The following is a 12,332-nucleotide window of genomic DNA, read 5'->3' as shown; positions in this document are numbered from 1 at the left end:
TTTTTTTTTTTTTTTTCCCCTCTGCCATAGCTGAGCTTACTATTTATGCTTGCTTGAAACTTAAACATGCTCTTGGGTAAGCAGAGGGAAAAGTGATTTTACTGTTGCTATGTGGAAGAATGGCCAAATGCTCATGTATTTTTGGGGTGGTACAGAGTGTTTAGGCTTTAAATTTTAGCAGAGGGTGTTCAGGTTTCTAAGCCAGCCTCCGGGGCTGGCAGCAGCTCTTTCGAGTGTTGTAGTCCCTGCTGCCAGGGACATGGTGATGTCCTGGAGGGGACGATATGGCAGCCTCTTAGTCTGAACCTCTCAAATCCATTTAAAGTCAAAGACCTTAGAAAATATTGGTAAAAGGTCCTCAAAGCAGTGGGACTTTTTCCTCTTTTAAAGTAAAAAAAAAAAAAAAAAGCATCTGGAGGTGGGATGTTCTCAGCTTCTCCTCCTGCCTTGCAGTTAGGAGCAGTAATTCTGCAGAAAGGTGCTGTTTGTAGTGCTTGCAGGAGCTGTGCTGGCACAAATGCTTGTTCTTCTCATTCAGTGTCCATATTTTATTTAGAGCTACTGACACATTCTCATTGCTTATTGGGAAGTTTGCTTCTAGCTTCACTTAGGGAGCGGGTGGTTTGGGTTTTCGTGTTTGTTTTCTTGGCATTTTAAACACTTCTTGTCTCCTCTGGGATGCTGTGCTGTATGCATCTTGTGTTCATTATTCATAATTTAAGAACCTGTCTTTATAGCAGAACGTGTGCTACAGGCCCATCTTTATTCAGTTGACTCTTGTCTGAAGAGCGTCTTGGAGTATCTCTGTGCTGAGCACAACTCTGTCACACTTTAAGAGGGTTTCTGTTAATTTTTTTTTCTCCTTTAGAGTATCTGGGCAATGAAAATTATGTTGTCACTGTTTTGTCTCATGCTTTCTGGCTTCAAGCTTCCTGTATGTGGCTGCTTTTGTATGCTGAGCTGTTTCCATCCCCCTGAAACCTAGCATTGGGGGGTGTGTGGTATGTGGTTATTAAGACAGTGTGTAGTAGTTGATTTCTGAGGCTTCTGCTACTGCTGGTCTCCATCTCTCACTTACACTTATCCTCCATTCCCTTACACCCAGAAGTTGCTCTTGTGTGGTCACTGACCTGGGATCCTGATCTTATCTGCTCCCTTCTCTGACCTGGATGCGATGCAGCTTGTCCCTAGACTCTGTTTGTGTTCTTTGGAGAGCTTTCTTTTGTGATGCCCCTCACATTTTAGATGCACCTCCCATCCTTATTACTTCCACAGTAGCTGGTCAATCCCCCCCATATTCTTTCCTACACGGGGGTAGGTCCAGTTCGCTGTGAACTCTCTCCTAGACGCTCATGCCTTCACCCCCATCCCCAGAAACCCAGGCAGCAGCTGGGCCACCGGTCCTTGGGTCTCAGCCATGACCTCCCCTGGCTGCCTAGCTGGGCTTTGCTTTCTTCAGTGCTTGGGCTGCCCGTTCTTCATTTCTATGGCCAGGCAGTAAGGAGGCCCAACTCCAGGCTTTTGGAACAGGCCAGGCGGGCTGAGGACAACCTTGAATTTCAACCAAAAGATCAGGTGGATGTTTCCATTCCCCTCCTTTCCCCATGTAGCTGTTGGTCCCCTTGCCTACGCCTTGCAAGCTCTTTGAGGCAGGGGCCACCCTGGTTTGTTGCTGCTTTTGTCATGCACGGCTGCTGCTTAATGCAAGAGGTGTATGCCGCCAATGGTTTGAAATGAATTTTTCTACTGCTCTAGCAGTCCTCTACTACCGCTGTCTGCATCTCCTTGCTATGCTCGGCTCTGAATAGCACGTTGCATTCTCATCCAGATGCCATGAGCAGGGATTTAAGAGCAGTGGCTCCCTAAATATTCAGCAGGCGAATAACCAGGATTTCTTAGTTCCTCTTACACCGCCTCCTCTTTCTTCTCATGTCAATAGCAAAGCACTGAAGTACTCTTTCCCTCTATGCCTAAAAAATCTAGTTCCCCTTCTGTTGGGCTGAATATTCTGCTATGAATCAGTGAAAAATCAGAATGAAGTGTACATTCATACAGGCTTATACCAGGGATTTACACTCCCACTTCCCTTATTTTAAAGTGTTGGCTTTTTAAATGTCAAAAAATTTAAATTTTAAGCATTTTGAGGAGAATGAGTTGTTTTGACAGGAGGAGGTAGTTTATTGTATAGTAAATGTGAAACTGGTAAATGGCATACACTTCTCGATGCCCTGCAGTATTGTTCACCTTTACTCTTAATTTATTACTACTACAGATGTTTTTGGTTCACATTAAAGTACTTCTAGTTGAGGATTGCTTGTGGAGCTACTTATGGAGCAGCAGTGAAACAGGACTGGAGCCACTTATGTGAATGCTCGCAGTGCCTGTTTCAGAGGGTAAGAAAGAAGTTGCATTGAAATGGAGTGTCCAGTTTTCTGGAAAATAGCAGGTTGGATTTTGCTTAAAAACAAATGAACAAAAACAACCAAAGAACACCAAAGTGTATCAGTCTAATACCTGGTGTTACCAAACTGCTCAGATGCTTGCACAAGGGTGACTTCTTTAAAGGACAGCTCTCATGGCTTTTTTAGCTGCTAAAGCCTGATGTCTTGGGCAGAGCTGATTATTTGGTTGAATTGAAAACTTGGCTGTACAATATAAGGCAGAAACTTAGGTCTAAACTTTCCTGTGGGGCCATTGGAGCCAGTAAGAATAGAGAAGACTGCTGCGTTGTATTTGATTTCTTGTGCTTTTCGTAAGTAGGCCTGAGGAATAGCAGGCGATTTAACCGTGTTCCAGGCAAACAATTCTCTTCGAATAAAAGAACAACAAACAGTTCAAAAACATATCTTCCATGTTAGTTGGTAGTACCTTTTTCCTCTGTGAGTTCCAGTTCTTGTGAGGAATAAGTGTATTTCAGTTTTCAGGTCTATGCAGCTATAGAGTATTAATTGCTACAAAGCAAGTGGAACAGTGTAAACTTGCCTCCTTCGTGATTGCACCTCTTTTTGTTTTCCCTTTGTAAGAAGGGAAAACATATTCTAATTTTATTAATAATGAGGCTGTAGAATAAACTTCAGAGTTGGAGAGCTTGCTGGTGACTGAACGCATCCTGCAAGGCTGCAAACGGGAAAACTCTTCTACCTCTCTTGGTAGAGGGATCCAAATGCAAGTAGGTGGAAGCAGAGATCGCTCTTAAATGATATTAGGCATAGTTAACTCATTTAACTATGGCTGTTCTCCTTGAATTGTTCCAGTCATCTTACTTGTCATTCGATCGCTCCTTCAAAATTAACACTTAAAAGTAATTTATAGTCTGCAAGCTGTCAGCTAGCACTCAGAATTCACACTCAGAATTGTTTTGTTTGGGTATATGTAGGTCAAATGGTATTAGCATAGTGCATCTCTTGCAATCTCAATTTCTAGTTTAGATAATCACATTCAAAGTTTGTGGGTTTTTGTAAGCATCCTCTTAAACTCTACCTTTCAGATTAGTGTACGGGTTGGCCACAATGCTGGGATACTTTAAGATAGGCTTGGGGATCTCATAGATCTTGGTAAATCTGTGTTTAACAGAATTTCATGATATCTCTTTAAACTTTAGGTTTTTTTTAATAACTTGTTTTTGAGTGTTTTAAATATGTATACTTTTATTTTTATGACTATGAATGATTAGGTAGCTGCTAGATAATGTGTTTTACCACAGAAACTTTCTACACTCAAACCCCCTGTGCTTCCCCTTTGCTCCAAGGTTCATGTTTCTGCAGCTTGAAGGCTTTGACAGCACTTAATTGTTGTTTGCAAAGCTCTTGTCTCTGCATTAGCACTGTAGAGACCTTCACTGTGGATTTTATTTTAATCTGATTCTGCAGCTCAAAGTAATTCATATACTTGAAGATGGTTTTCTTGCTCTACCAAGATCTCTCCTTTTTGGAAAGTGTATGTAACTTGTATTTTTGTCTGACCGTAGGCTTGAATCCTTGATTTCCTGCTCCAACCTCCTCTACTTCTTTCAGTGCTCAGTCCCCACAGTGGGGAGTAAATGAGGTTGTCCCCTTTCCTCCTCTCTCCCTGAAAACAGTTGTACAAAACAGGAAAAGTGGGTTAAGAAAAACTTGTTTTCTCCAGCTGTTGGGATGACTTTAGTGATTTCAGGTGTAACTGTTACAACCACTCAAGTGACTGAGCTGCCCTGTGTGTTATGAGACTGCTACTGATGGTCTGCATTCAGGTGCAGGAGTTTTGCCATGCCAGGAAGATAACAAGGGAGGGTGAGGTAGGTGACATGCACTGACAACCCGAGGGAAAGTTTTTTGTATGAGAATATCCAGCAACTCCAGCCCATGCGTCTGTAAGCCTCTGTAAATGCAGATAATAGTTCCCTCCCTTCAGTAGTTCTCTTGTATTTTAGAGACTCGTTGCTTAGAGGCCAAACCTTCTCTTAAATGTCTGGTCCAGAGTAGTGCTGTCCCTTGGTAGGGCTGCTGGAAAGCCCAAGGCATGGCGTGCATCTTATGGATGACCAATTTAAAAAGGGGGATGGGGAATCCTGTAAATATACCTCAAGTAAAATGCTTCAATCTTTTTATAGTTTTTCCTGGTTATAAAGAGATTTAAGATATTCATGAAGTGGTTGTTAAGGACTTATCTTTTTCCTGAAAGCTTGTCATCTTGAGTCTTGTGCACAATAGAGGGAATGTCTCAGATGCAATCTCCATCTGAGTTCTAATATACTTTATTTTTATCTGCGCTAATCTGTGAACTAAATCCATTTTACAGGATTTTCCTCTATGATTCCCTCTATCATTTTTAGATGGTTATAAGCAGATCCTAGAAGAAATGCTTAATGTTAAAATATGGGACAATCTTGCCAGGAAAGATTTCCCTGGTGTCAAGCACTGACTTGGCTCTGTTTCTACAATGCGCCAGCATACCTGTACCAGAAAGTATTTTTCGTAAGCGTGGCCTCTTCATGAAATTATCCCTGTGCTCTTGTCAAGAGATTTCTTGGAACTTGTAACTGTTGATCGGTTCCAAAAAATGATTCAAAAATTGATTTTTGTCTGAAAGATTTTTGGTATAGTTGCAGGTTTCCAACTTTACAGAAGGTGTTTTTTTTTTTTTTAAGTGAACAAACTCTTATTATGCTGAAACTAAAAATAGCAGGCTAGCACTATCCTTGTAGAGCAGTAATGAAGTGGCATCGAGACTTTTTAATAGATACAGAAAATAGCTTTCAAAAGTGCCCTTTTTTACACACATACGTGTGCCCATGCAGGGAGTAAAGTGTATAGGAGAAATACAGTTCTCCCTGATAAATCTTCCAGTTCAAAGGAACGCATTTTCTGCAATGATATGGAGTTAACGAAACTGAGAGGACTGAAAGATTGAGGGGGGGAAATGAGAAACGTAACTGTTTCCTCTCTGGTTTTCGTGGCTCTGAGCAGGACATTGCAACTGGCAGCGTGGGGCTGAGCAGCAGTCTTCCTGACAGAGCCCAGTGCTGGATATCTCCATGGGAAGGTGTTGAATAAAGCACCAATTGTATTCCAATATAGTGCAGTGAGTAAAGCAGAAAATTAATCCTTTATCCCAGTGTGTTTTCCAAACATTCTTCTAAAATTTGCTGGCTCCCTTGCTTTTGTGTAGTCTATCATTTAATCAAAGTTGGGCAAGGGATGCTCACTGGATAGTAATGCTTTTATAGCTTTTTTTTTTTTTTTTTTTTTTTTCCTTCCCTTTGGCAAACTACAAATGAGATTGTAGAAGTAGTGGAGAGTGTTTCCACTTAAACTGGCCGCCTCAATGTGAGAGGAGGCAGATGAACACGAGCTAGTGTTGCTGCTGCTTCCCACTACGTTTCACAACACCCATCTGCCAGCCCGGCATGTGATCCATCCCTCACGCTGAGCCACAGAAATGTCCTGGTAGCCCGTCTGCCTGGGGAGGAGGAGGAGAAGGGGGCCCCAGCAGTGCCCACAAGGAGGTCCTGGGAATGGGGATTAGCTGTGTAAAACAGCAGTTGCTGCCTTGAAGGACCGATCTGCATGACGGTGCTTTTTCATTTTCTGGAAACCAGGATGGGTACTGAATCGGGAGCGTTTGCATGAGTTGCTGACCTGGTCCAAAAACTCCAGTGTTATCTGAAACGGCTCTTGGAGTAGCACCTTCAGTGTCAGGAGAGGGGAGATTAATAAAGTATTGTAGCAAATATTGTGCGGTGCTTAATTGCATTCAGATAATGTTGCATAAATACTTAATTCTCTGTGTTTTCAAACTTGTTTTCATTTAATTTAGATGAAGGGTGAATAGAAGCTGCCAATTTGGCCATCTCTACATGATTCGTTATTTCATAATACCTGTATCATATTCCCTCTTGCTCCTTTCCAAACTGAATTATCCTGCTCTCTTTAATCTCTTTGTGAAGGAGGCCACCCATGCATCTAACAAGGGTTTTTTTTTGTCTTTCTCTAAACATTTCGCAAGTACTTTTTTTTTTTTTTTTTAACCTTGGAGACCATTTAATGCCATTTGTCAGCCTTGATACTATGATCTTTCTCTTTTTTTTTTTTTTTTTTTTTTTTTTTTATTTGCATCCCATACCTCCTTAGTGTAATGCACACTAATCTTTCTTCCCTGTCACACGTTCAAGAGACTGCTTCCAGCTTAGGGTGTAATGTGGGAACGTGAAAACATGCAAGAACTTTTTTCCTGCTACATTCTGTACCTGAGCTAACTTTGTAGCCCAAAAATTTCTTTCACATTCTTCTGTTTTCAGAGCTTCATTAGAATACTCGCTCAGTGAATTTTTCTGTTGGGTGAATTTTTCCGTTGGATGAATTTTTATTTAAAAAAAGGAGGGAGGGGGAGTTCTGATGCTGATCTTCATCTGTAATGGTTTACCATGTTGCTTACACTTGTTGGATTCCTCTTTAATTTTTTTCTTTGGAAGCTAACCTTCCGTCTGTAGATTATGCTAATTGTCCTTTATGTGATTTTTGACTTAGCAGATTTAAGACATCTGCTTTTAAATGTTGTTCTTGAATACTAGTGTGGTTTTAAAGCATTTGGTCCTGTCTTTCCATTACCTTTTGATTTTATATACATAAGGATGTGTGTACATATAAAAATATAAATGGTCCAACAGGATTATCTTGAATTACTTATAAACACGAGGTATGTAGAGTTGGTTACAATGACTGTAGTCATGGTTGCATATGATGTTCTACCTGAGAACTATTTTCAGTTGCTTATATCTTTTGCTTAATTTGAAACACTGAAGTTGAAATAGTCCACATGATCTCTTACCTTGTGTGTTTGTTCTTTTTAATCAAGCATTTGAGGTGTTCTGTAATGAGCAAGGTAAATAGGGACATAGCGTTTACTCGTAGCACTATAGGGAGGGATGTTGACTTGGGCAGGGGGCTGGCACTGCTGTCAAGAAGTCCAGCGTGTGCACTGAAGATGACTTGTCTATAAGAGTTGTACCACCACACACTCTCTTAATTTTGCAGCAAGCTGACGACTTTCAGGAAGACAAACCCCTTTGGTTAGGGGAATTGAATGCTGCCATGGCACGTTCTGGTCTCCGATGCTGGGCAAACTATTTAAGCAGAAGTTGCCATTAGTGGCTAAGAGTGTGCCTTCTCTTTGGTTTGTCTCATGTGACGAGCCTCAGGTCTCTCGCAGAAATGCCGTGTTCTCCTTGCTACCCAAAGCGGCTTTGAAGGTGGGCTTTGAACATGCAGACGTGCTGAGCGCTGTGGAAAATCAAGCCCTCGGTGTCCAAATTGGTCACTCAATTAGTAGTTCCTTTTGACAATTTTGGCTTTGTTCTCTGTGGTTCAGCTTTAGATTCTTAAAACCCTGGTAATGCCACCTAAACAGAGTTGTATTATAGGGTAAACTTATTAATAGTTTTGAACATTTGGATATAACTGTAAGTTCCCAGGAGAAGAATTCACTCCAGGGTTTGTATGGGATGTGGTAAATAAGCCAGAGTTATTGTTTTCAGGCGCTGCCTTTCTGGTGTGTGCAAACAATGACTTCAGCAGCTTCCAGACTTATTTTTCTGATTCTTCCAGACTATGGTCATGGTTTCATGAGACAGTAAACTGGGTATTGGAGGGCCTACAAGATGAAAAACACCATCACCACATGTTGCAATGCGTTGAGCCATTGCAAACTGGCGTTGCCTATTCAAGTGCCTTCATAAGGCTTTGGAGGAACAGCTTTGTCCTGGCAGACCACATGCTGGTTTGGGTGCTCCATGCTACTCACCCTTTATGAAAAACCTTCTTTTTGGTAAAAACGGGTGAAGTTCCTGTGCTTGGGCTCTGGCTGGCGGTAGTGGTCCAGGCAGGCTGCCTGGGCTAGGAGGTGTGCTGAGACCTGGTGCCAAACTCACCTGTCCACCCCAGTCTCCACACAGGTGATGCAGCATTATCTAATTACATCTTTCAAAAATTACTGCTTCCTCAGGGTTTTATTAGGGTTTTCATCTTTAATTTTCCTTGTAAAGACGTGCTAGCTTGGCCTTCTGTTGGGGATGTAGGTCTCTTAACAGCAAGAATATTAAGCCAAACTGAAAAATGTCACTTTGAAGACCCTTTTTGCCATTGTCAGTCGTTGGCAGCTGCTGAGGCTGCGAGAGCAGTGGTGGCTCTGCCGAGGTCCTGTTTCACACATCGAAGTCACTTGATGCCAACTCTGCTCGCGCTGCGCTGCAAATTTAAGCACACCAGGGACTCGGTGGGAGTCACATCAGGCTAGCTGTGCTACATTAATACAATTGAACAAAAATTGCAATTTTTTCTGGACTTAAATATATGATGGCATTAGTGGTTCAGCCAGGCTTGATATTGGGAGTGATATCAGCATTGCTCTGCGCCCCTCACCCTCTCCTTTTCTTACCTGGCTCTTTTGTTTCCTTTCACCCCACCTCTCCTCTTTTCAATCAAAAAGCCATTTGCATTAACTTTTTTTTCCTCATATTGTTGCCTGACTCTCTTCTCCCCCACTGTCACTCCCCCCTCTTTTTTTTTTTTTTTTTTTTTTTGTTAAATCACCTGGAACACCCAAGTCTCCACATCCAGAAACTTCCACATGGTCTTTTACTGAATGACCCTAATCCTCCTGTCTCTCTTTCTGCCTCTGCTATCTGTGATTTCAGTTGTGTTGTCTAATTTGAACTCCCAATCAACACACCAGGTGTCATGGAGGCAAAGGTGGTGGTCTAATGGTTTTCCTCTACATGAGTGGAGAAAAGAACCTCAGGTTCCACAGCACCACTGTGGAGTTCCCATCGATAAATGCATATATGAGACAGAAACAATGTGGATAGCTGTGCTTCTGGACCAGGTGTCTTGAGACTGATTTGCTTTATGGCATAGCATAGAAATCCTACAGCACCATAAGAAGAGGTGTATGAAATAGTCTGTTCAGAAAGTGCAGGAAACAACTGCTCTGGTTTGTTCAAAGACGCTACTTCTAAACCTGTGAAATCTGCATGAGAACGGGGATATTTTAATGTGCGCTTTGAGCTCTTGGCTCTACTGAAGAGCAATGTTTCCTCGTTTCTTTTTTTCCCCTTGTATAGCAGCCTTGATTTGTGGGGCTTGGTGTAGGGTAATGCTGTTTATAATGAAGTCAGAATTGGCTTTTAGAGCCTGATGAATGAAAGTCCACAGTATAAGACTGCAGCTTTTTGTGAGAGAGACATCTGTGCTATAACAAGAGCAGGAGACCCAATTTAGACAACTGCTAGAAGGAGAGCTCAAGAAAAGGAAATACTTTTTTTTTCTAGCTTAGATTAAATATTTGTACAAATAAACTTTTCTTTTCGGCTGTTCATCAGAATTGCTGCTGCACCACCAACTTGGCTTTGAATTTTGTTCTGATTGCCCAACAAGGCTGTACACGAAGAATGTTACGGAAGAGCAGCTTAAACAAAACATGTTTGTTTTGCAGCAGAATTAGAGGCTTTGGGCTAGAGAGAAAAAAAAAAAATTGGGTAGAGGGAAAAGACAGTGCGAAGAGAAATATGAACAAATAAAGGATGTGATTAGAAACTGGCTGTTGCAGTAAATACACGTGAAGGAAGAAACACATACAGGAGTGCTGTGTTTTGAAAGTGAGCTACGATAGAGGATCTGGCTTTGAATACAGTTGCAATGACTTCTCCCAACTGCATCAGTTAGGTTCAGTTAGGTGTTCTCACCCACGAAGCTTGCTCCTCACATGCATGCATATACCCCATCTGCCGCTGAAACCTTTTTACGAGTGCATTTTAAATACAACCTGGGTAAAAGGCTACCCCTGCAGTGTTGATCACACTTAAAACCTTGCTGCGTGAGACTGAGGGTGATGAAAATACAAGCGTCTACTGAGGACAGTGCTGTGGAGAGCAAGTGTCTTTGACCAAAGAGGATTGTTTCTCGTTTCTTTTAAAGAAAGCTCCAATCCTTTGAGGAAATATTCTTATAAATCTGTTTGGTAAAGCAACTCTTAAGAGCAGGGGAACTCAACTCACTTGCATTAAAGCCCAGATGGACACTGTCTCTGAGGCGGCTCGGAAGAGGATTAAGGAGCCGCCTAAGTGCGGAACTCCTGGTGAAGAGGAGTGGGATGCTGAGTTGTGCTGTCCTGGGCATTAGCAGCAAAGGAGCCTTTTGGTTCTCAGGCTTCTTGGAGTAGATGCAAGTCTAGTGTGTTGAGGTTTTTGATGGCTGATCAGAAACACGCTGGAAGCAGTTGTTTTTAGAGAGAGTGTACAATGACGTACTTGTGTTCTGTGCTAGTTACTGCTGCAGTCACCGTTTTCTGCAACATTATTTCTCACCGGGAAGAAAATAAAGTATATACCATGTGATTTTTAGAAGTGATACAGCTGTGGGTATTTTAATGTTTTTACTGGAATATTCTGACACCTTGATTTTCCTAAAAGCCTCATTGTTTCTTACCCCTTCTTCATCCTCCATTTGACTAGAATGAAACAAATTATGCCAAATAAAACTACTTTATTTGGATTTCTTTTGTCCCTTCTCATATGTTTTTAGCTTTCCCTCCCTAGCTTTCTACCAAATGACAAATTAATTGTGACTTTCAAATAATTGCGACGATACTGTTGTGAGTGGTTCCTCTGGAATGGGTCTTTGGGAAAACTGTCATAAGTAATTGCGGAACAGCTCTTGATGTGCTGGTTATTCTGTTTAACTTCTCTATGTAGACAAGCCCTCACTGAGTAAGAGAATAACACTTTTATATATGACCTAAGTGTATTGGGAGGAAAAAAACCCTAACCAAACAGTGGCAAAGTTATGTATATGTTCTTGAGATACATGGAAAGATTTTATTCCAGACACTGTCTTCTCTAATTCTTCCTGCCTCTGCTTTAGCCTACTCTGAGAACAGGTGACTTGGAGGTTTATTTTCAAAGTTTGTGACTTAGTGCAGTGTGAATCCTTGGAGTTATGTTCTGTATTTTGACATTCATGAGGTTTTAAATGCAGATTTTCTGATGTGAGAAGGAAAACAAGCAATGTGTGCTTGTTCTTCCCCAAATAGCTAATGTTTCTTCCTTATTGAAGTGGATGTCTTGAATGCTCTATGTTCTGATAAAGTTACTACAAATTTTAATGTTTTTATAGGCTTTTTTGTTTTATTTATCTGTTTTGAGATTGAAATCTGTCATTTCTTTTACCTCTTGATAGGTGCTGGATAGTTTGTTAGCTCAGTATGGAACAGTGGAGAACTGTGAGCAAGGTATGGCTCTACTTTCAAATTGCTCCTAAATTTGTAGTGGGAAGTGCGTGCATGCTGAACTTAACCTCTTTTCATTGCGTTTTCCTCTCTAGTCAACACTGACACGGAGACTGCAGTTGTAAATGTAACATACGGCAATAAGGACCAGGCTAGACAGTAAGTACCTTATTTACTTGTTACTGTTGTCTAACTTACATTTTGGAGTTAATGTTGTTGCAATTTTATATGTAACTTCGCTTCTGATAAATTAATCTATAAAATGATCATGTAAACATTAACTTTTAAAAAAAGTCTCTTGGTCCTCCTCTCACCAAGTCTTGTGTGCTTTATCTTAATTTGCTATTTTTTGTCATCAACTTTTCCTGCATTTTGATTAAAAATAAATTAAAAATTTTGAAAATTGAAAATTTGGGTGAAATTATTTGACTGGAAGGGCAGAAAGTTAGTGATTTGCCAATGACAGAGGATGGGAGTTATTGCTTAATGATTTTTAGCCATGTTTTAAAAAGCTTTGTGATGTCCTTTTACAGTGTTTGTTCTGTGTCTGTCTTGCTGCTTCCAAACACACAAAA

The 12,332-nt window shown here is 41.1% G+C and overlaps 1 protein-coding gene across 4 annotated transcripts in view; it reads left to right on the top strand.

Annotated features, from left to right (window-relative positions):
- The window catches only part of IGF2BP3 (insulin like growth factor 2 mRNA binding protein 3), a gene marked incomplete at its 5' end in the record, with an annotated part of 114,701 nt that overhangs the window by 59,008 nt on the left and 43,361 nt on the right, over positions 1 to 12,332 (top strand). For all 4 annotated transcript variants that reach the window (XM_082479406.1, XM_082479405.1, XM_082479404.1 and 1 more), the window contains 2 exons: positions 11,709 to 11,760; positions 11,853 to 11,916. In XM_082479406.1, the coding sequence (XP_082335532.1) occupies positions 11,709 to 11,760; positions 11,853 to 11,916 (116 nt within the window). The remainder of the gene's footprint in view (positions 1 to 11,708; positions 11,761 to 11,852; positions 11,917 to 12,332) is intronic.

Source organism: Vanellus vanellus (assembly GCF_965231255.1).
Source record: "Vanellus vanellus genome assembly, chromosome: 2".
NCBI lineage: Eukaryota > Metazoa > Chordata > Aves > Charadriiformes > Charadriidae > Vanellus > Vanellus vanellus.
The sequence above is the reverse complement of the archived record's forward strand: the minus strand, read 5'-3'. Positions and strand labels throughout refer to the sequence as shown.